Source organism: Nematostella vectensis, chromosome 7, assembly GCF_932526225.1.
Source record: "Nematostella vectensis chromosome 7, jaNemVect1.1, whole genome shotgun sequence".
NCBI lineage: Eukaryota > Metazoa > Cnidaria > Anthozoa > Actiniaria > Edwardsiidae > Nematostella > Nematostella vectensis.
In genome coordinates, this window is record NC_064040.1 from 4,432,383 (window position 1) to 4,455,208 (window position 22,826).

The window sequence follows — 22,826 nt, forward strand, 5'->3', positions numbered from 1 at the left end:
TTTGCTCTCTTAAAGCTGTTGTTAAAAATGTCATCAGATTTACTACACAGTCTGAAACAATACGTCTATCTCGTGACACACGCCACCTCATTCTAAACTAAGCAAGTATTCTATATTTTTTTGCCATATAATAAAACAAAATAATTGCGTTTTCCCGAATCATCGTGTAAGAAATGAGTCTTGAGGACTCATATTGATCATTTTAGGGATGGAATCTTATTTCTTCAATACGATTTTTGTGCGTGCTTACGCACATCTTTCACTGGAATGCTGAAGCCTACGACGCCCCCCGTGGAGATCGATGTTCAAAAACATCTCCACGGGGGACGGGTCCGTTGCTAAGGCGACTCTTGTCAGTTAAGAATTTTTGGCGAGCAAACGTGACGCTCACATTTCTGTGACTTCTGTCAGTTTGGTTCATCCTTCCTTATCCAGAAAGAAATGGCAAAAAACACGAGCCGGCGATTTTCTCCTTGTATCGTGGTTCACGGAGGCTCTCATGCTATTATACCCGATCAAGCCGTAAAACAGTTACTTGTTCATGGGGTAAAAAACGCGGCTAACGCCGGCTACGAAGTCCTCAAAAAGGGGGGCAAGAACGCTGTTATTGATGCTGTAGAGGCAGCGATAAGGGTGAGTTTTTAGTGAGAATTCGTATCCGACTTGTTCGTCACAGAAGTATCTCGTTGATGGCGTCGAAAACGCGTAAGAGAAAATCGCTGCTAGCAGGTTAGTGTAGATAGAAGTTTACATCAGTCTAGCTGGTTTCAAGTGAAAAATAGACCGGCAGCCTAAAATAGATTTTTGCCATAAAGCTTGCAAGTTCGTCCAAGTTCGAAGTTTTAACAAGATTGATCGATATGCTAGTTATAGCTTTTACTTATTAGTCCGGGGATCAAAAAGAAACATCCCCCTCAGAAAAGATTTTGCAAGATTTTGGGAGACATAAGCACATCATCGTAATGATTTGAATAAGATTTAAATTAGGATAATGTATGCATGCCAACATGACTGCCACAATTTTTAGAGCTCTGACTTAGTACCTATTTTTTACCTACTTAAAGCCAAATTCTTTGTTGCACGACCTCGGCGAATCCAAAATCCTTGTCTCGTTTGGGAAAAGCGCGTAGTCAGACACAAGCTTTTGGGGCGGTTTGTCTGGTTTACTAAAGAAAGGTATATTTCTTTAGTAGGGAGAAAGAAGTCATAAATTCCGTTGAGAAAACCCCCCCCCCCCCCCCCCAAATCGTTTATTACACGCGAATTTGACAACAACAAGGCATGTTCTAAGTTCTAAGGCAATTTTATTGACAACATTTCACACAAAAAAAACGCTTTACTCGACCGGTCTCAAAACAGCCGAATTCCGAGCTACGACAAGCAACCATTGCCTGTGGTACCTGTGCTTATACACGATTTGAAAGCTGTGTATGTGAGACGCTTCACGACGAAGTGTAACAGAAATACGCGAACGATAACCACATGGCACAAGCATGGTTCGACGGTTCTTGCCTACCCCGAAGGTTCAGTGATGTTGGATATTACTGTGTTCCAAGATGTAGCCAGGAACCCTGGTCCTCAATTTTCTATGAGTGGTGGCAGCTATAGTGAAACCGAGGGCCTACAAACACATAGTCAACAACAAGGACAGGTGCGGGGTTATGACAGGAAAGCGATTCTTGATGTGCGAAAACTCGCCGAATTCAACGTTTTCCGCCGAAGTAAAAAATCTGGGAATCCTGAAGTACCGAGGGCACAATACAGTTTCAATAACTTCAAGTTCTGAAAATAACCCACGGGAGATTATGGTTATCCCGAGTCGTCGTCCCACTGAATGCGCAAGGAAAATATCAGCTCGGACTTTTCTTGTACCTATGAAGCGGCAGCAACAGAGAAAAATAACGACTGATCGGGTTTTGCTTTTCAGAAATGTTTATTTATCAAAATTTGTAGTCTAAAGAAAACTAAAAATCGCGTCCGCGCTCCAGTGATCTTATTCATAATGAATAGATGTGTGCGTGATTACGGTATCTCACTTGAAACCGGACACACCGGACTCGGTGGTAAATATTCCAGGCTACTCGATCTACAGGAGAGACAGATACGAGGGAAAAGGGTGGAGTCGCAATTTATACCAGAAGTAATCTCAAGGTTTTGGATATTTATAGATCAAGGCTCTATATGAGCTTATTTGCATAACTCTACAGCCTGAAGGGAATTGCATGCTGGTATGCGGACTGTATAACCCACCTGAGCACAAGTATTCTGATGACGATCTTATGGATTACTTGGTCAACATAGCGGACAGCACACTAGAAAAATTTCCCAATATTTTCATTGCGTGTGGAGGAGATCTCAACCGCTTGGATATTTGTCGCTTGGAAGAACTGACAGGTTGGAAAGCGCTCGTCGATTTCCACACTCGTAGAAATTCTCTTTTAGACAGTTGTTTAACGAATGGACCCGATCTCTTTTCTAAAGGCCTGGCTAAACTAGGCGACATGTCGCCTAGTTTAGCCAGGCCTTAAGTGTCAACCGGTTCAGTTGTTAATAAAAACGGACCATACTGGGTTCACTGTTCCAGCGGGTGTTAAATTGAAACCAATTAGGCGTAAAGAGTTAGGGACTACAGAAACCACTCTAAAGAAAATCTGTACAAGGTTTTCGACGAAGAAGACTGGCACAATATCTTCAGTTTCAATGTGGGTGATGCAGTAAACAACCTGGAGAATACAATCCTCAGCGATATGAACAAGTGCATGCGTGCTTTGATGCAGTAAAAGGGACGAAAGCGTGGTGGAAAAGAGTTGGCACTCTATCTCAGCGGCGTAGCACTGCTACCAACGTTTGTCTGGATGATGAACAACTCACCGGTCTCAATGATTACTTCGGAAATCTGTGTACGACACAACATACGAGGAACCTGCTATCATGACTATTGATTCATAGCTCAGTTTTTCCCGAAGTCAGTGAGCGACAGGTTTGGAAGGCACTCGAGGGAATAAAATTTAAGAAAATAGAAACAGATATCTACAAGATAGATGGCAAGGAGTACTTGATAACGGTGGACTATTTCTCAAACTTTTGGGAAATCGATCCCCTTCCCAATGACGCTAAGGCCTCTACAGTTATCAAGAAACTAAAGGTTCGCTTTGCGCGACAAGGGATACCTGACAAAGTCATTAGTGACAATGGTCCTTAATTCTATTCTGAGGAATTTACCAACTTTACACATGAGTTGGGTTTTGAACACCAACCTGTAAGCCCTGAACATCAACAAATAGAAAAGCAGAGGCAGCAGTCAAAGATGCAAAGCGTTTGCTAAAGAAGGCTAAGCACACGAAAAGTGATTTGTACGAAAAGTGGCAGTACCCGCACTGAGAAACACACTCACTGAGGCTATGGAAACCAGCCCAGCACAACGACTACTGGGAGACGATTCAAGGCTACCCGTGACAGCAAAGCTACTGAAACCTAAAGAGGTAAACACTGATAGAGTGGTAAAGGAGACAAAGGCAAAGCAAGCAGTGCAAGCCTCACACTACAACCGAGGGAGATCTTCCTCCACTAGAAGAAGGAGATGTGGTGAGGATGCAGCGTTCGTATGAAGTCGAGACAGACGTAAAGACACACCGAAGAAACAGGGTGGATCTCAAGGAACAGAACCTTCCGCCTGCAGCACCACAGGAAACAGACCAAGGCCCAACCCCGGACAAGAAACAGGACAACCCAGCAACCAAGGCACCGGAAGTGTGTCAAGGTTTACAGTTAACCATATGGGATTGAAATAAGCCGTTCACTTTACTACGAAATAGAATCGTAAAACTCTAAAAAAATATTCTGACCTGACAGTGGAGTCTTAAATAATGTCTGGGTGAAGTTTCAAGCCATTTGAGCCGGCATTTCGAGAGTTACGTGTTTCCTACCCCCTGACCATGAAATCAACTTACATCACTACCACCCATTTTTTGGAAGAAATAAAAATCGCTAAAAAGCGAGAGATCTGGTGCTCAATGCGGGAGAAGGGGTCCAAAATCTTGAGACTCCTGCCTAATGCGGGAGAGTTGACACAAATATGGAGAATGCTCACAGAAGAATTCGATTTCAATGTTTGACAAACATATTTGAATATTTAGGTAGGCCATAAGCCTCGAAGGTATGGTAGCAAACCATGAAACCAACTAACATCACCTCCCACTACCCACCCCACCATCAACATCACTGGCATCACAAACATAAAGGAAAATTAAACCTTCTCCATCCTGAAGGTTTTGGTCATGAAATTTTGAATTTTAGGTCTAAGTGGATTGATGTACTCTTCATCCCAGCAATACATTTGAAGCTTATGGTATCTTATTGTCATTCTGCAGGTATTTGAAGACAATGCCCTGTTTAACTGCGGTTATGGCTCTAAACTAAATGCACTTGGCAGAGTATCAATGGATGCAATGATGATGGATGGAAGATCAATTGACTATGGTAAAATCATGCCCATGTTTTATTTTCAATTTGACTATTTGTACATAAATTGAGCCACATATCTGAAAAATAAGGAATTTACAGTCCCCAATTAGTGCCAGTGTGTTATAAACCTATCAATGTTATGCCTGTGGGGGGAGGTGCGGCAAGAGGCGGGGATTTAACATAGTTGCAGTTTTTTTAGTCAAATTTCCTACCCTTGGGGAAATTTTGGAGCTAGACCTTGAGGAATATCTTTACCCCGGGCTCTATTATTGTGATCAAATATCCCTTGTCAAGGGCCGTACGGCAGGTGAAATATAGAGACAGCATGAACTATATAACATGTGATTTCTTTTTATGGATGCGCTGAATATAGTAAAACACTGAAACATCAAGTCTGCAAACATTCTCACATCCGAGAATCAAAACAAATACAGTTATTAAACATCAATCAAGCATCTGCAGTGCGTGCACCACGCTTAGCAAAAAAATTAGAACATTCCAGTCCGTGGGTCACATAAATAGGCACTAGAAGAGAAGATCTCTACTCCGAGAAAAAAATATATAAATCTCTGCCACGGGATAAACATCAAAATCACTATCTACGGGTCAGTTTAACTGTTCACCCCCCCCCCCCTTGCCGCACCCCCCATCGGCTTAACATTGATAGTTGCATTATACCTTTGAAAGAAGCTATACATGATTAGCAAAAGTTATTATCATTTTCATGATTAACAGGATTTGTTAGTATTTCCATAATTCGCGAAATAATTTATTCGTGAATCGAGGAAATAACCTTGTGGACCCTTCGCCTCCTTGCTAATGTCTAGATCTGTGAGTAGAGGATACAGAGTACTAAATAATCATTTCTATTGCTTTAGGTGGTGTTTGCGGACTAAGGAATGTAGCAAACCCAATTACAGTGGCCAAGAAGCTAATGACCAACTCTAGACACTGCCTACTTACGGGGGAAGGTGGTGACATGTTTGCACAAGAGATGGGAGTGCCTTTTGTATCTGATGAAAACCTCATTACAGAAATGAGAAGGAAACAACTGGAAGCTGCCTTAGAGGCTCTAGAGGTTAAAATGGAAGAAAAAGAAAATAATGAGAAATTGCTGAAAGTGAAAGAGGACAAGGAAGAAAAAAAGAAAGATTTAGAGTGTATGAGCGGTTTTGTGACAGAATTTCTATCAAAGTCTGAAAATCGTGAAGAACTGGATACTGAATTGGTCTTAAAAACGGTAAGTACAGTGGAATAGTGAACGTTAAGTGTGTCCTGTTTCCCTCAACGAACCATATTTCTACCCTTTATATATAGCTTGCAATAAACTCCAAGCCATTTCAAGGGCTACATTAGAGCAGTGGGGACTCTCCATAAAAGTAGACAGAGGTGATCATCTATCGTTTGAAGTATAAAATTCTACCAGCCGCTATCCCTTGGGGGTGTTTAAAGATTCTTCCTATTCTGCTTTATTACTGTAGGCGGGTTTACACTAATGGATCATCCTATCCAACAACAACCGGACTCGAAAGTCGTCACAATATGGATGTGCTCGATGGTATAAAATGACAGCAACAAAATTCTAAAAGACTGAGTGTTTCCAGTGCTTTCTCTTAGAAATTGTCCTCATGGAAGACTTATAAACCATTATGCAAAAGTTATTACAATGATTTGGAATAATCAAATTAATTTAAAACATGAATTTCATGTTTCCAGATTGAAGAAATCAAGAACATTGATGAGCATGACACTGTGAGTAATGCAAGACTTGTAATTATTGTGGATTCTCATCCTCCGTGTTAAAAATCTGTATGGTTTCAAACCTCTATTTGACTATTCTTAAAAGAATGATTTATTTTTTATTCATTTATGCAGGATGGGGGGGGGGGGGGGGGGGGGCGGGAGGGGGGTGCAATGGGTGCGAACGCACCCGCCCAAAACGGCCGAAGGTCAACTTTCGGTTCTCAATAGACGTGCTATGTGTAGACAAAACTACAAAGCGTAAGATAGATCACTATGGTGTGTAGTCAAATTCGACAATAAACGTCCCGTGAAAATACTGCAAATGCATTAAAAAAACCCTTTTTTTCGGGGGTGGTCAGATTTTTATAAGAGAACTTCCCCCCCCCCCCCCCCCCCCCGTAAAAATTAGGTCCACTTTTTTTATTTCGCACCCCCTCCCGCCAAAAAAAAATCCTTGGTACGGGCCTGTTAAGTAAGACGATGAACGGAGACCTGCAACTGACAAAATAACATACAATATAATGATACATGTTGCACACAAAAACAACATAGAATAATGAATTCGACAATTGCACAAATGCACTTTAAGGGTAGCGATGGGTAAGTCTGAAGACTTGCCAAGGCGCCGAGACCCGCGTTTCAAAATCCGAGCCCGAGATTTTTGTCAAATTTCAGAAACCGAGCCCGAGCTTCTCCGGTCTCTTAACTACCGAGCCCGAGCTTATCTTTCGAGGTTGTTTTCGGATAACTTGTTCGAGGTATGTCATAAACATCATTTTGAAAAAAGAATAAGTAGAGTTACAGTACATTCTTGCTACACAACGAAATAGAAGGCTAACCCGCAGCATGATAACAACATAAAACAGATCGCGTTTAACAAAAATCCGAGATCCAGATCGCGTTTTAAAGACCGAGACTCCGAGGCCGTGGTAAAAACAGCGAGGCTCCGAGACCCCCAAAATTTTGGAAAAACGAGAATTTTTGCGAGACTTTCGAATTTTCGAGGTACCCATCGCTACCCCTCCTTTAAGGTCGCGCTTAACCTGGTACCTAAATGTCTCAAAGCTATACAGGCTCCTGGTGCTACAGTGCTACATGCCTTTAGCAATCTCAGGGTTTAAAACCTCTATATTTGTCTATTTTTAAAGGTTGGTGCTGTAGCAATAGACGAGTTTGGCAATGTTGCATGTGGCACATCAACAGGAGGGATGACTGGTGTTTATCATGGTAGAGTCGGTGATTCTCCCATTATTGGCTGTGGAGGTTATGCAGATAATGAGATTGCTGCCATTTCAACTACTGGCTCAGGGGAATTTCTTCTTCGATGCACACTTGCCAGGTACACTTGTCTTCTAGAGAATGTTGGAAGTACTGTTACCTAGGGTATGAGCGGGGGTGGATGGAGGGGGAGGGGGGGTGAAATGAACAAGCACAATTAGTGAATCAAGGGAGAAGGAAAAAAAAATGAATTAGCACAGTGGAGAATTCAGGAGGTTGTGGTGCTCCAAAGGGAGGGAAATGTATGGGAATTAAAATCCGTGTTCCTTTCTCTTTACACAGTCATTCGATGTACATGATGCAGAGTGGCAAAACTCCAACAGAGTCTGTCTTTGCTGCATTGGACAACATGGATAAACGGATTGGGGGCAAAGGCGGCATGATTGTTTTGGACTGCGAGGGAAACGCTGCTATTGCACACAGCACCCCGCACATGCCATGGGCTCAGCGCAGAGAAGATGTGACAGCATTTGGTGTCTATCCTGGGGATGCTATGGCTGAAGTGTACTCTACTGAAGGCATGAAAATAGTTGAGGCTCCTGGAGTAGCCTGTAAACAATATTCTGGCTCAAATGTAACCTCCTATGGTATAGGACAAGATAGTCTTGTGGCTGGGATGGATTTTTAGAAGTCTATTGAGATAACCAAGGGGTATATTTTGCACATTTAAGACAACAGGTTGTTAACAATTTCTTTTGATGCATAAAGCAGTGCTGTTGTGTCCATAGCTACCAGGGGTCCTGCCCCCCAGTAAACAAAACAAAAAAATAGGTACAGCAGTCTTCTGTGCTTTGACTAAGTTGGTAAAATAATCGTGTCAATCGTTGACGTGTTGCATGTAATTCTACATCCATGATGGAAAACAGCAAACTCCAGCCAGTTGCCACTAAAATGCTCCTAAATGGGAGCCCGAGATTTCTATGAACTGATAGTTGGACTTTAGCTCAAAACGCACGCGTTTACGCTATGAGCTGATAGATAGCGAGTAGGTAGGCCAAACAGCCCGCACCATTCCCAGTAGATCACTTGTTTGAATCAAATGATATCTTTGATATCATCAAGTAAAGCACATACGCCCTTTAAAAACATATCTATTTGCTAATTAGATGCTTCTTTCCTGTTTCGACTCAGTATAGCATGCACACATGCTTTAGTGTTGCGAGAGAGGATTTGGTTAAAGCGCACGGTCAAAGATATTATAAAGAGCAAGACAGTTTATTTATTTCACGAATTTATTTCTTAAAACGAATATATTTCTTAACATGTGAACGAGATAACTTGTGAGCCTATTCGTAGATCAGGGTTTGTACAATTTTTCACAAATCAAATTCAAGTACTTTCAAAGACTTTTTCAATGACTTTCTGTAGAAATTCAAGTAGTTTAAAAACGATAAAACCACATAGACAATATACGGTCAATAATGTTTTAGAGTCACCAACTTTGCTGAAGCTCGTTTTAATTGTACATGACTCATACCTTACATTTAAGGCAAAAAATTATGCATTTATGATTCACTGGTGAGCAACATGCATTCATGATTAACTGGTAGCAAATGCTACTAAAACAGTGATTTCACGCAAACTAGACTGATTTCAAGCGAAACGCTTAAATGACTACAATATTTCAACTTTTTGCGAGAAATTTCTTCCACGTCTTTTAAAGCCCAAGTCCACCGATATCTGTAATGTGATCATGAACAACTCTTTGGGCAATAAAGCTTCTTTCCTTAACACATTGACCCCTCAACCGGCCTGTACCGGCTTTGAGAGTACCCACAACCCCAAGAATTCATAAATGCAAAATAAACACAAAAAGATATAGATACTCAGGCATCAGTCTAAGGGATAAATGGTCTTGATATGCATCCAACCAAGGTGTTGGCATCTACTCTTAAGCCAAATAATAGCACAGGTTCTTTGACAAATTTCAAATCGAACAGGGAAAGAAAAGCAGAATCACCCCTCTCAATAAAACGCTCAAAATACCACAAAGGGAGAGAGATCAGCAAACACAGCTCAAGACACAAATATATACCTTTATTCTGATCCTCCAGGTTCATTTCCATGGCCTCAAAACACAATGTCCACTCCTTGAAGGCTTGTAAAAAAACTTGGGTGCCTTTACAGAATGCAAAGCATTCTGGAAGATCCAGAGAAAAATTCACGAGGGGAGGGCCAGTCAACACTCCTCTCCCCAAAGTCAGATGGTTTTTCACCCCGAAGCCAAACAAATCAATTCCAGGTCATACAGACCCAGAAAAGCAGTGTAAACAATTTTGAAATCAATTTGGTTCCAAAAAAGTCAGCATTTAGGAGAGCTGTGGTGATTCATTAGAAAATTATTCTTATCCAGGCAAAGCCAAACAAGAAAAAATCATCATGAATCCACCTTTGCTTGCAAATATCCATAAGCAAAGCACTCAATTATGCCCCTAATAGACTTCATGATGTCCTGAGACACTCTCCTAATATGCTCATAGCTGTATTTTTGATGAAAAATACAAGCAACCATCAACTTGTGCTGGCTTCAGCACAACGACGAGGGATTAAAAGTGGGGACCGCAAAGCACTGTTGGAAAGCTTGGATACCGCTGACTAGGTGCACCTGTGTTTGATTTTGACAGGCTGTATAAAACTCAGAATAGGAGGGAGGTATCTGTTTTCAGTCTGTTTTTTATTTTGTAAATTCAGCTAAAAAATAGCCAGTCAACGGGTTAAGGTTTCAACCATCAGCTGGCGATTTACCAAGAATCCCCTTGACAAGCTTTCCATTACAGTTTTCCGAGACCACTCTGCGAAGCCAGATGCTGCAGGAAGAACTTGTCCAGCCTATCTTGCTTGTAGTTAAAATCCAAAAACAGTGTCTTCTGAGCTTTCTCTGCTTTTTCGACAAACTCCGTATACTGGAGCACCAGGGGGTACATTTTTACCGGCGCGCTTGCACTCCACCATCTTCGTCAGTAAGAGCTTAAATTTGGAGATGCACACTTCTTTCCCCAGGACAATATGAGTGGAAACTAGGCAGATTATGTTTATTCTGGCCATGGAATACGCAATTGGGGTCTTCTCTAGTCAGGCCAGTACCCAGGGTACCCCCCCCCCTCCCCCACAACGGCCAAAGGTCCACTTTCGATTCTCAATAGACGTGCTATTATTTGTAGAAACTCCCCCTCGAAAATATATGGTCTTCTTTTTCGGATTTCGCACCCCTCCCCCCAAGAAAAATCCTGGGTACGGGCCTCCTAGTAGCTTCTGCACGACACAAGAAATCCCGGAACGCCTGCTTGAATTGGTAAACCTGAAAATATTGGTAAACCTGAAAATATTCAAATCGAAAAAATAATAAAAAGAAAACCCACGGACATGAAGAGAGTGGAAAAAATAGGAAATACTGAGTTTACATTACTTGGCTCGTAAATAGCACTATTAGATGAAGTACTGACCCCCTATTCCAACATCTATATCTTACAAAAAAACTACTGTAAGTCGATGCACTATGCTTTATGGTTAGAGCCTCCTATGAAATTCTTCAATATACTTTCCTGACGTTCACTGACTTTATTGTCTGCCAAAAGCGTCTTCACCTTTCTATTTTCCAAAAATTTTACATCTATCCTCTTGATATCAAGGTATGTTTCCTTCTGTGACAAGTCAATCTTAGTCAACTTAAATGCAGAGTTTGGTGGCTGGAGACATCTGGTTTAATGAATCTCTTCATTAAATCTTGGATCAAATGTAGCATCCTTGATGACTTTGAAAGACTTTGAATTGGGTGTTGGATACTTCTTCTCTCGAAGCACTGCTTGCACATATCGACACATAAGCCTCGATGTTGTCCCATGTCGACCCATAGTTCTTTAGCCCTTACAGAGACAGGGACATTCTCAAGCCATCTGTGCTAACAGAACTTGAGGGGGGGAACGGTAATCCTGTTAGTTCTTTTAAGTCCTCTCTTCTAGCAGGACAGTCGACAAAAAACCAATAAACTGAATAAAAGTACCTCCTCCACATTCCACTGAGAAGCTTTGCAATGCATTCAAATGCATTGCAAAGCACAATGCATCCACAATGCATTTAAAGCTCCCGCTTTAAATGCATTGTGGATAACGCGTAGACCACATGAACCCACATTAATGAGATTTGGGGTGCTTTCGTTGGCCTCCAGACGTCAATCAATGCCACTTGATTGCAAAAGAAGTTTTCATAACTTGAAACATGTCCTGTGCAGTTGCATGACCCATGAATACATAGGTGACATATCTAGTCTTGACTCTTGGCGTTATCTCGTAACAATATCTGACATGGATGGAGCTCAGATTGGCAGGTCATTCGATTGCAAAGGTGAAATCTATGTTCTTATAGATTTGCCTGGGCAGTTGACACATTTTCCATAAGCCATATTTAAATATAGAAGACCCTCTTTTCTTTGCAGCGACTGTCTTCTGGCTGATCACTAACTCTTTTTTTTCACGGTTTATCTGCTTGTTTTATAAAAGAAAAGGAACAAAAACAAATCTCAAGTAGTAATATTTTATTAAACAAAAGAAATTATTTAATTTAAGGTCTGATAACCATAACAGGCAATCTGATTAGTTGGGGAGGGGACATGCAATTATAGATATTCTGGAAAAAAAGACTGCTTTTTGGTGGCTGAGTGGGAGGGGCACAACCCGTGTGCCCACCCCGAGCTGCATGCCTGTACACACCCAGTAAGCCATTTGGATCTAAGTGGTGACCATGAAAATAGCTATTGAAATGATTAACTTTACATGTGTTGACATATAGTGTACAATAAAGAATTTATGATCTCCTGCTTATTTCTTACAATAGATTCTGTTTACAAAAATACACCACAGTGTTCAATGGAGCCCACTGATTTCTGAAGAATCTCCTCTATGGCTTTGTATGTGCCTTCCTTTGATTTGTTTATTGTTTTTTTTTCTAAGAAATATTCTCTATCTCTTATTGAATGTCATATTCTTAATAAAACATTTTAATGAAAAATGAAACATTTGCAATAAGAACTAGAGGATTCTGTTGTGTTTGATATTCTTTAGCCTATCCATTTGACTTTATAATATTTTTGTCTAAACAATATATATAGTAGATCTTATTGTTTATTTTGCACTTACATAAATGAAATAGTAATTAACAATAAAAACAATTAAACAGTAGTTACATTATGGCTCATTTTGGGTGTAACAGCAAATTTACCATAATATGAAACGTAGCTAAAGTTTTCCCGTATTTTATTATGGTTCTAGCTCCACTGTGACTTTGTTCTCTTTGCTATTGTAGCCCTCTACCCCTAGAGATATCATCTGGTGTATGAGGAATAGGATATTAAACACACGATGATACTAGGCTGCTACCAATTTAAAATCCTGATATATGTGACAAGATGACTTGTGCCGAGTGTACCCAAACGTCTTGTCAATTGTACGGGGGGAAGAAAGAGACCACAGACCAAACTGTTGAGACCCACTGCTTTACTATGGAAGAGCTGGAACTAACTGTAGACGAACTAGAACTTGAACTTTAGACGAACTTTGGACGAATTAGAACTTGAACTTTAGACGAACTTTGGACGAACTAGAACTTGAACTTTAGACGAACTTTGGACGAACTAGAACTTGAACTTTAGACGAACTTAATACAATTTTACGGTTGCTCCTTTCATAGGCAGGGTGCATCTGCGTGTGTATGCCTAGGCACTCATGGGTTACGTGTACCATTACATCATAAATGAAGAAGTTCATTGGTTTACCAGATTTTCTAGGTAACGGGTACACGGGTTGGCCCAGGGGTGAATACATAAACAGGACATGCGCAGATGCTGTTTAAAGGCATATTTTCCAACATAAAACTAATATAAAATTAGTAAAAGTAGCAACAGAAAGGAAGAGCTAAATCTAACGTAACTGACGGTACTAAAAACTTTAACTAAAATTCAAAAAGGAAAAAGTTATAATCGAAAAACTCAAAGGTTAATTATGTTGTCAGATAAGACAAAGTGTCAACAAAAACGAAGTCTTTGAAGTTGCTACTGCAAATTAACTAAACATGTTTCTTTTATTAAATCTCACACCTAAGGGTCTTTGAAGTTAGGGCCGCCAATCAACTGAATATGATTCTCTTATTAAACATGTATCCTCAATTTGAATCCCTTCGAGATAACGCAACACAAATCACCCAAGTGTGCAACCCTTAATCATCAAGGCCCGCGTACAAGTTGCAAGGCTTAGGCTTGTTAATTTGTACTGTATGGTACACAAAAGGATAGAGCGTTATTACATACACACACTTCCAATATCGCTATGCCGTGCTATTGTGTTAATATAGTGCTTATTTTAGATGTTTACGGTGCCGTATAAAATATTTAACTTGTAGCCACTAAATAAATATAAAAACTTAATATCACTCTTATGACATATACATCCAGATATTCCATATGGCCCTCTCATTTGGCACCAAAATATTTTTGTCTAAACAATATAATAGCATAAATGGTCTTGTTGTTTACTTTGTGCTTACAAGTGAAATGATAAATACCTTAAACAATGGAGACCAATATATATTGTTCATAACAATGACTCACTTTGGTTTAACAGCCAATTTGATCCTAACCCCCTTTTACTTTTATGGGGCCACATGGTGTTTCTAACCCCAATACCCAGTCAGAATTAACATTGCTTAAATAATTAAATGTTTTTTAATGGTTAAACAAAAAACATTTTTAGTCATACATGTCACAACACAGTTACTCAAACAAATTGCAATCCGTCACATGCATATGAAATCCCTCAGGTATCCCAGTCAACCCTGCGCTAAGGGTCTTTAATAAAACAATATGTTTTCAGCGCTTGGAGAGGTCGCTGGATGCCATATTGAAGACTCTGAGGCAATGTTGTGGTTTATATTCGATATTTATTTCGCTGTAAATTCCACTTTACGTGGCAGAACAAATGAATAACACTTCCCTCGACTAACAAAATATGTTCAACTTTGCCGGTTATTTTCCAAGGTGGTGACTGTGACTGTGAATAAGCAGAGACCACCAGTAGCAAAAATACGAGAGAGAGAAAAAGCAATACTCGAACGAAGAGAATAACATACGTCAAAATGTGTTTACCTATGCAATAAATAAACCTTGCACTAAAAGTCTTACCAATGATATGATTCTTGTCAGCATTGAATATTCGATATCCCTTCTAATAAAGATACTGAGTACTCGCTTCGATCCAAATTCGTGCCTGATTTGACTGCCAATAGTGATCGCTGGACCTCCGCTCGCTTGCTAAACCTCACGAACGTCTCAAAATTTCATCTTACTGATTTTTAAATAAAAAAAACGATAATCCTTGAAAATAAAACGCTAACTAATAAGAAAAATCATTGTTCGTAACAGAAACTTGGATGTAGCTTTCGGATGGGCAGTAAAACAGAGAAAATTTCGAAGATTTATCAACGGCACTTTTCCCCCTTCTCAGAGATCGATCATGGCTATCCGTTTTGGAAGGCTGGAGAAGGCTCCTCATGAGAACTAAGAACTAAGACAATGGTTTGCAATCATATTCATAGTAGTTTTGGATGGGACATTGATGTAAAAAAACACCAAAATATAAAATACTGCAAACCAGGTATCGAATTTAAAAAAACACTTTCATGTCTGATTGCGAAACGATGCAGAGGAATAAGAGTGTAGTTTCATAACAGAGTTCGTATGAGCGAACAAATCAATCTCGTTGAAATAAATATGCTGATTTGAAAATAAAGCAGTAGTTTGAAGTTGCTGCTGCTCAATGCCGCCATTTTTGCCATTCTAAGCTGTTTTAACCGAATTTTTCTCGTCGCCTTCTGTATTATATACAAAAGGCGACAGGAAAAATTTGCAGCGGCTAAAACAGCTTGTTTTATTTTCAAATCAGCATATTTATTTCAACAAGATTTGTTCGCTCATACAAACTCTGTTATAAAACTACACTCGCCGTGAGTCTGGGCCAAACTGTTGCGAAGCATTCTGGCTGGTGGAATTTGGCATGGCGTGTATTGTCTTTTTCTCCACGAACGGCCCATCGAACTCGAGGGTCGCTATCACGAATATTTTCAAATTCAAACTCGCTCAAACGGCAAAACGGGGACGAATAGACGATTAAAAGGTATGGTTGGAAAGATAAATACGTGTGCTATGATTCTGAAAGGTTTATTTTGCCGTGCGATTCTGGATTTCGAAACGATCGGTCGATTTGTTGAGCACTTTGGAATTTGGCGGTTGTCGGAGTTTGCAATCTTGTCTATTTTATATAAGTACAGAAGGCGACGTGAAAAATTTTCAGCGGCTGAAACAGCTTAGAATGACAAATAATGGCTGGATTGAGCAGCAGCAACGTCAAACTACTGTTTTATTTTCAATTCAGAATATTTATTTCAACGAATTTTTTGCTCATGCAAACTCTGTAATAAACCAACACTCGCCGTGAGCCTGGGCTACCTGTGATCAAATAACACAGATATCTACTAAATGCGTATTGTTTACCCACCATTTCAGGAATCTGGTTGGTTATAGCACGGGCAAACCAGACGAAATGTGCGTGTATCGAATATTATATATTATATCTTTAATTTGTTCACCGAATATATCTGTAATAACGCAAATTTCTTGAAAATGTTGTCATATATTGATCTGGTTACTTTTTAGCCGTGATTCATAACAGTTTAGGCGATTTTCCTCCCTCATCTCGGTTCTCCTCCTCCCCACTCGTAATCACAACTTCCACTCTTCGAGGCAATTTTTTCGGCAAAATTCAGTGACGAGCGAAACGAGGAGGCTCTGGGCGAGGCGAGCAGCTTCTTTCAGTTCCTTGGTCAACGAGATTGTCATAGTAACACAAAACCATATTTAGTCAATATACCCATATTTGGAATAAGCTTAAAAACCGGTTTGTTGGGTTTGTTTTGCAAAGGTTGAAAGTTCAGCTTTTCCATTGCGTGTAGTAACATGGAGTTCAACGCTAGTTTCGACCGTTTTCATGCGTCCTTGATTCTCCTATTTGTTTTCGGGCTGGGGCTGCAGGGATCTTGCAGTTTGTACCAAAGGCGAAGTTGAAAATGGAACTAAGCCGGCCCGCATCGGGGCGCAAACGGTGCCTTTCCGAGGCTTTTCCAACCTATCGCTCTCGATTGCTCACATGTCCTTGCGTTTGTGGATTTGAAATTTTGCCGTTCTCTATCAATGATTCCTTTACGTTCTCTACCTTTTCAAGCTGCCTTACGCAGGAGGTTTCTTATTGTAACGTTTGCTGGTAAAAAAAAAATAATAAACAGACGTTCTACGAATCGCGCCTTCCTTGTCTTAGAGCCAGTAAAACAAATTAAACTTGCCTATAGAAGTGTTGTTGCAGTTATGACAGAAATTAGAGCAGAAAAATGGCATTTTCGCTGAGCTTAACCGCCAGCTACGCAGGCTATACTGTTTTAGCAGGCTACGAATTCTGCTATAAAGCCGAAATTTTGTTTTCTTTTAGAATTTATTAAGATATGGGCTTCCTGTGTTTCGGATGCCAGCCAATGAAAACGACGTACCAGATGGCAGCTTGACTACAAACCGGTTTTCACTGCCGGTTTTCACATCAAGTTTCTCCCCGGGGCGGTAAGAAAGAAACGCGTTTTTTTCCTGTTTTATTGCTGGTCTTGCCAGAAATGAATTCTTGTTTCCAAAACACGAATAAATGGAGAATCAAAGATTCGTTAGTTTAGTTTAGATCTTTGAGCGAGCAAACGTGAGGTTTACATTTGTACTGTGACTTGTCCGTTTGGTCGATCTTTCCTTTCAGAGAAAAATGGAGAAAGGCAAGATCCGGCGATTTTCTCCTTGTATCGTGGTCCACGGAGGCGCTCATGCTGTAATACCCGATCAAGCCGTAAAACAGTTACTTGTTGATGGCGTCAAAAACGCGGCTAACGTCGGCTACAAAGTCCTCAAAGAAGGAGGCAGTAACGCTGCCATTGATGCCGTAGAAGCAGCGATAAGGGTGAGTTTTTAGTGATAAATTCTTATTCTGCTAGTAGAGCTTTTTTCTATTTGTTTCTAGCAGTTCGCTTATCCGTTAAGCGTCTTATTCGTTACAGAAGTACTTATATTGTTAATGGCGTCAAAAACGCGTAGGAGAAAGCTCCGTTTTCAGGCAGTGTGATAGAAATACAGATTCTGAACATAATTTTGAACATAATTCGGAACATAATTCGTCCGTACGAAGTTTTCAACGAGGTTGATCGATATGCTAGTTTCAGCTTATTACTTATTCATTTTGACGGAAAATTCCAGCTTCTAAATGGATTCACAGCAAAAAATTTTTTGCGTTGAACTAAATCACCACATGACGACTGAGAAAAAAATATGCTCATGTAGATAAAGTAGTAGATGTGATATCAGAATCATTCCTGTCAACCCTAGAAAATTTCAAGGCTTAAGTTTTTGTGAAGGGGTGGAGTATAATTATTTTCGGTGGTGACGGATATGTATAACCTCGCGGTTGTTTTGCACAAAAGAAACCCACACAAATCCACTTTATAGATCTCACGAGGGTGTTACAAATGTCGCTACACAAGGGAATTATTGTCTTAATATAAAGTAAAAATCGCTAAAAAGGGAGATCTGGTGCTCAATGCGGGAGAAGGGGTCCAAAGTCTTGAGACTCCTGCCTAATGCGGGAGAGTTGACACAAATATGGAGAATGCTCACAGGAGAATTCGATTTCAATGTTTGACAAACATATTTGAATATTTAGGTAGGCCATAAGCCTCGAAGGTATGGTAGCAAACCATGAAACCAACTAACATCACCTCCCACTACCCACCCCACCATCAACATCACTGGCATCACCAACAAAAAGGAAGATTAAACCTTCTCCATCCTGAAGGTTTTGGTCATGAAATTTTGAATTTTAGGTCTAAGTGGATTGATGTACTCTTCATCCCAGCAATACATTTGAAGCTTATGGTATCTTATTGTCATTCTGCAGGTATTTGAAGACAATGCCCTGTTCAACTGCGGTTATGGATCTAAACTAAATGCACTTGGCAGAGTATCAATGGATGCAATGATGATGGATGGAAGATCAATTGACTATGGTAAAATTTTGCCCTCTTTATTTTTAATTTGACTATTTGTACATAAATTAAGCCACATATCTGGAAGGTACAGGTAACTTACAGTCCCCAATGTTAGATAGCCAAGGTGTTACACCTTTAGAAATAGCTATACATGATTAGTAAAAGATGTTAGCATTTTCACAATACACAAAATGCTTTGTTCATGAATCAAGAAAATAACTTTGCAGTCCCTGATTTGACTGCATTTATTTTTGTCACCCTCGGCCCCCTTGCTTATGTCTAGGTCTGTAAGTAAACTAATCATTTATATTGCTTTAGGTGGTGTTTGCGGACTAAGGAATGTAGCAAACCCAATTACAGTGGCCAAGAAGCTAATGACCAACTCTAGGCACTGCCTACTTACGGGGGAAGGTGGTGACATGTTTGCACAAGAGATGGGAGTGCCTTTTGTATCTGATGAAAACCTCATTACAGAAATGAGAAGGAAACAACTGGAAGCTGCCTTAGAGGCTCTAGAGGTTAAAAAAATGGAAGAAAAAGAAAATAATGAGAAATTGCAGAAAGAGAAAGAGGACAAAGAAGAAGACAAGAAAGATTTTGACTGTGTGAACAGTTTTGAGACAGAACTTCAATCAAAGCCTGAAAAACGTGAAGAAGTTAAAGAACAGGATATTGAATTGGTCTTAAAAATGGTAAGTACAGTTGAATAGTGTTTTCTGTTTCCCTTGAAGAACTTTATTTCTTCCCTCCCCTTCATAACTTGCAATAAACTCCAAATAACCTAGCCATTTTCTAGGTCTACATTATGCTAGGGGTGACTCTCCATCAAAGTGATAATCCTGTCTTTAGGGTGTTGTGCTCAATGGCAGTCTCTTGGGTTAGAAATTGTCCACATGAAAGACTTTTAAACCATTATGCAACTGTACTTATAATATTTTGAATACTAGTCAAATTTATTTTAAACATGAATTTCATGTTTCCAGATTGAAGAAATCAAGAACATTGATGAGCATGACACTGTAAGTAATGCAAGACTTGTAATTATTGTGGATTCTCATCCTTTATCCGTATGGTTTCAAACATCTATATTTGTCTATTGTTAAGGGTGTACTGACATCTGTTGCTAAGAGAAATTGAATATAGCATAAAAGCCTTATAGAAAGTAATAAGGGTCTGATATTTGCCAAAGTTGACCACCAAAAGTTTAAATGTCTGATAGCTATGCAGGCTCCTTTAGGTTCAACTGCAGTGCTAGATTTAAAACCTCTATTTGTCTGTTTTTTTTAAAGGTTGGTGCTGTAGCAATAGACGAGTTTGGCAATGTTGCATGTGGCACATCAACAGGAGGAATCTCTGGTGTTCACCCTGGTAGAGTCGGTGATTCTCCCATCATTGGCTGTGGAGGTTATGCAGATAATGAGATTGCTGCCATTTCAACTACTGGCTCAGGGGAATTTATACTTCGATGCACACTTGCAAGGTACACTTGTTTTCTAGAGAATGTTGGATGTACTGTTACCTAGGGTATGAGCGGTGGTGAATCCAGAGGGGGGGGGGGTGGATTAGTGAATCAAGGGAGAAGGGAAAAAAAGATAAATTAGCACAGTGGAGAATTCAGGAGGTTGTGGTGCTCCAAAGGGAGGGAAATGTATGGGAATTAAAATCCGTGTTCCTTTCTCTTTACACAGTCATTCGATGTACATGATGCAAAGTGGCAAAACTCCAACAGAGTCTGTCTTTGCTGCATTGGACAACATGGATAAACGGATTGGGGGCAAAGGCGGCATGATTGTTTTGGACTGCGAGGGAAACGCTGCTATTGCACACAGCACCCCGCACATGCCATGGGCTCAGCGCAGAGAAGATGTGACAGCATTTGGTGTCTATCCTGGGGATGCTATGGCTGAAGTGTACTCAACTGAAGGCATGAAAATAGTGGAGGCTCCTGGAGTAGCTTGTAAACAATATTCTGGCTCAAATGTAACCTCCTATGGTATAGGACAAGATAGTATAGGGGTTGGCATGGATTTTTAGACGTCCATTGAGATCAACCAAGTGGTATATTTTGCACATACAATTGTACAAAAAGATTATTTTGTGTTCATAGCTCTAAGGTGGGGGCCGCCCCAGTATTAAAAAAATAGATAAAATAGAAAATGACTAGTAGGGCTTAGTTGCCCAAGTTTTCTTATGTATGTTGTCTCTGTACATACTGCCTATTTATATTTACAAAAAAAATCGTGTTTCATATTTTACAGTCGCATCACATTAGCAATCACATTATGACCAAAGTGCATCACTCGTGGTTGTAATTGTCAAATTGTTATTTATTATAATTGATTAAGATATATCAGTTTAAACTATTCAAATTAAAAAACAATGATTTTGCCTCTTAAGTTATTGCGTTATTCAAGAATCCCAAATGCATAACTGAAGCAAAACAATGACAAAGTTCAAATTGTAAGGTTATGTTACCTTACATTTGCTTGATTTTTTTGCCCAGAGGTTCCTTGTGTAATATAAAACAAAATAAGCGTGAGCATTTTTTGGTGGATGTTCTGTTCATGAGACATGATTCAGCAATTTTGACATAAATCATGAAAAAGTAGTAATTTTGGTGCAATTTGGGACAAATCAAGAGTCGCAATCCAGAACGGATTATCTACCAAAAGGCTTGCGACGTACATAAACATAAAATGCCAGCTAAAATTTTTGTGCATATAAACCAAACCCAAAAATAAACCCCCAGCTTCTACTCGCTGGCAAATACGGTACCTACAAAATGTCCGCAAACATAGCTAAAAACTTTCCCACTACCTAACACACACTACCTCTTGTACTGGTTGCCCACAGGATTGCACGGTTCCTCCGCAAGTAGCTCGACCACGGTGTAAAAAGGAAAAGCGACGGCTATTTTGGATACAAAGTCTGGATTCTAGTCTGCTCAATTTTTTTTTCGGATGCCTCAGTGATGCACGAATATTTTTTTTGTGAGCGATTGGCTTGCAGGAACCTTTGTTTTCGCCACAAACACTGAAATTTATTTATGGTTCGGAAAACAACAATAAATCTAGATTTCATTCTATTTGTTCATACGATAAATCCAAATGGTGATTGCATAGGACATGAAGTCAATCCTCATTCCCAGGTACCAGAAGCCCAGTAAAAAAATGCCCCCCCCCCCCCACCACCTCCCATCACTTTTCTAACGGTCCGTCCCTCAGTTGACAGAGGCTTGAACGGGGACGCGACGAGTGGTCGCAAGGCAGTGTGAGTGTCCCAGAAGGATCTTTGGCACGTTGGATCGCTGATAGGCAAACTCCGGGCTATCTTCGCAAGTTCGCCGAGGGAATGAGTGGCATGCTTTTTGGGAGTAGGTAACCCAGCCGCGGACGAGTCAGTGAGGAAGTATGTAGAGGCGAGTGTGGTAGTTCGCCAGGCTGCATTTTGCTCGAGGGTTTAAAGGTTATCTGTAATTCGCCTGCAAAACTCTTTGTTTATGCAAGGGATTTAAAAGTCTTATTTTTTTGCGGGAGACAGGGCTGCGGACATGTTTCAAATCAAATCAGGGATATTCTAGCTACGCCTTCCAGATGAGACAGGGCTTTCGCTTGATCACTGTTGGACATAAACGACGAGGGAGGGGGTTGTGCATCAAATGGGTCCTAAATGGGGGAGAAATAGGACAATATGTCTAGTTGCGGGCATAGAGCTATATTTGAGGGTTTGTGCTATTATAAAGGTGAAATTGTCACCGGGTTTCTTATTTCGGTCGAGCTCTTAATCGGATGAGGTGCCTGCGCATCCATTCGAAACTGCAGCAGCTCGGGCTAGATTAGATGTATACACGCAAGCACTCAAGGACAGGGCTTATAGGCTCGCTGTTTACGTTGCAAGGTTTTCGGAACGGTGTGGCTGTGTCTTTGGCGTTGTCTGGGGTTCCATTATGCAGGATATTATGGGTCATATTGCCTGGAAGTCGGGTAAAACAGCCCTGCACTATTACATTAGGTGTTTAAGCTCAATGGACAGGGAGAAGTATTACACTATGCAAATTCATGTCCATATGATAATATGACTCCCTGGGGAATTGGCATGATAAAACCTATGCGAGTAGTTGCTCTGCTCTCACTTCTTATCCCCCCCCCCCTCCCGAGCAAGCGTAACGTCCTATCCAATCCCCACTCTGGTGTAACCCGGGCCGTGGCCTCCTTTGTTTTATTCGGGCT

The 22,826-nt window shown here is 40.4% G+C and overlaps 2 protein-coding genes across 3 annotated transcripts; both read left to right on the top strand.

The window, feature by feature from the left end:
- The first annotated feature begins 426 nt into the window (after positions 1–426).
- Positions 427–9,214, top strand: LOC5509706 (isoaspartyl peptidase/L-asparaginase). 2 transcript variants are annotated; one of them, XM_032378687.2, is made up of 6 exons: positions 427–633; positions 4,371–4,479; positions 5,343–5,704; positions 6,181–6,216; positions 7,356–7,546; positions 7,768–9,214. In XM_032378687.2, the coding sequence occupies exons 1-6, from the start codon at positions 442–444 to the stop codon at positions 8,111–8,113; spliced, it is 1,236 nt and encodes a 411-aa protein (XP_032234578.2). In that variant the 5' UTR covers positions 427–441; the 3' UTR covers positions 8,114–9,214. The 2 variants fall into 2 exon arrangements, with proteins under 2 accessions (XP_032234578.2, XP_048585699.1); XM_048729742.1 differs by lacking the exon at positions 427–633 and adding an exon at positions 3,577–3,750.
- A 7,970-nt stretch (positions 9,215–17,184) lies between these two features.
- LOC5509705 (isoaspartyl peptidase/L-asparaginase) lies at positions 17,185–20,993 on the top strand. Its single transcript, XM_032378685.2, has 6 exons — positions 17,185–17,516; positions 18,507–18,615; positions 18,916–19,289; positions 19,581–19,616; positions 19,887–20,077; positions 20,286–20,993. Exons 1-6 carry the CDS (start codon positions 17,325–17,327, stop codon positions 20,629–20,631), a joined length of 1,248 nt encoding a protein of 415 aa, XP_032234576.2. The 5' UTR covers positions 17,185–17,324; the 3' UTR covers positions 20,632–20,993.
- Positions 20,994–22,826: the final 1,833 nt, after the last annotated feature.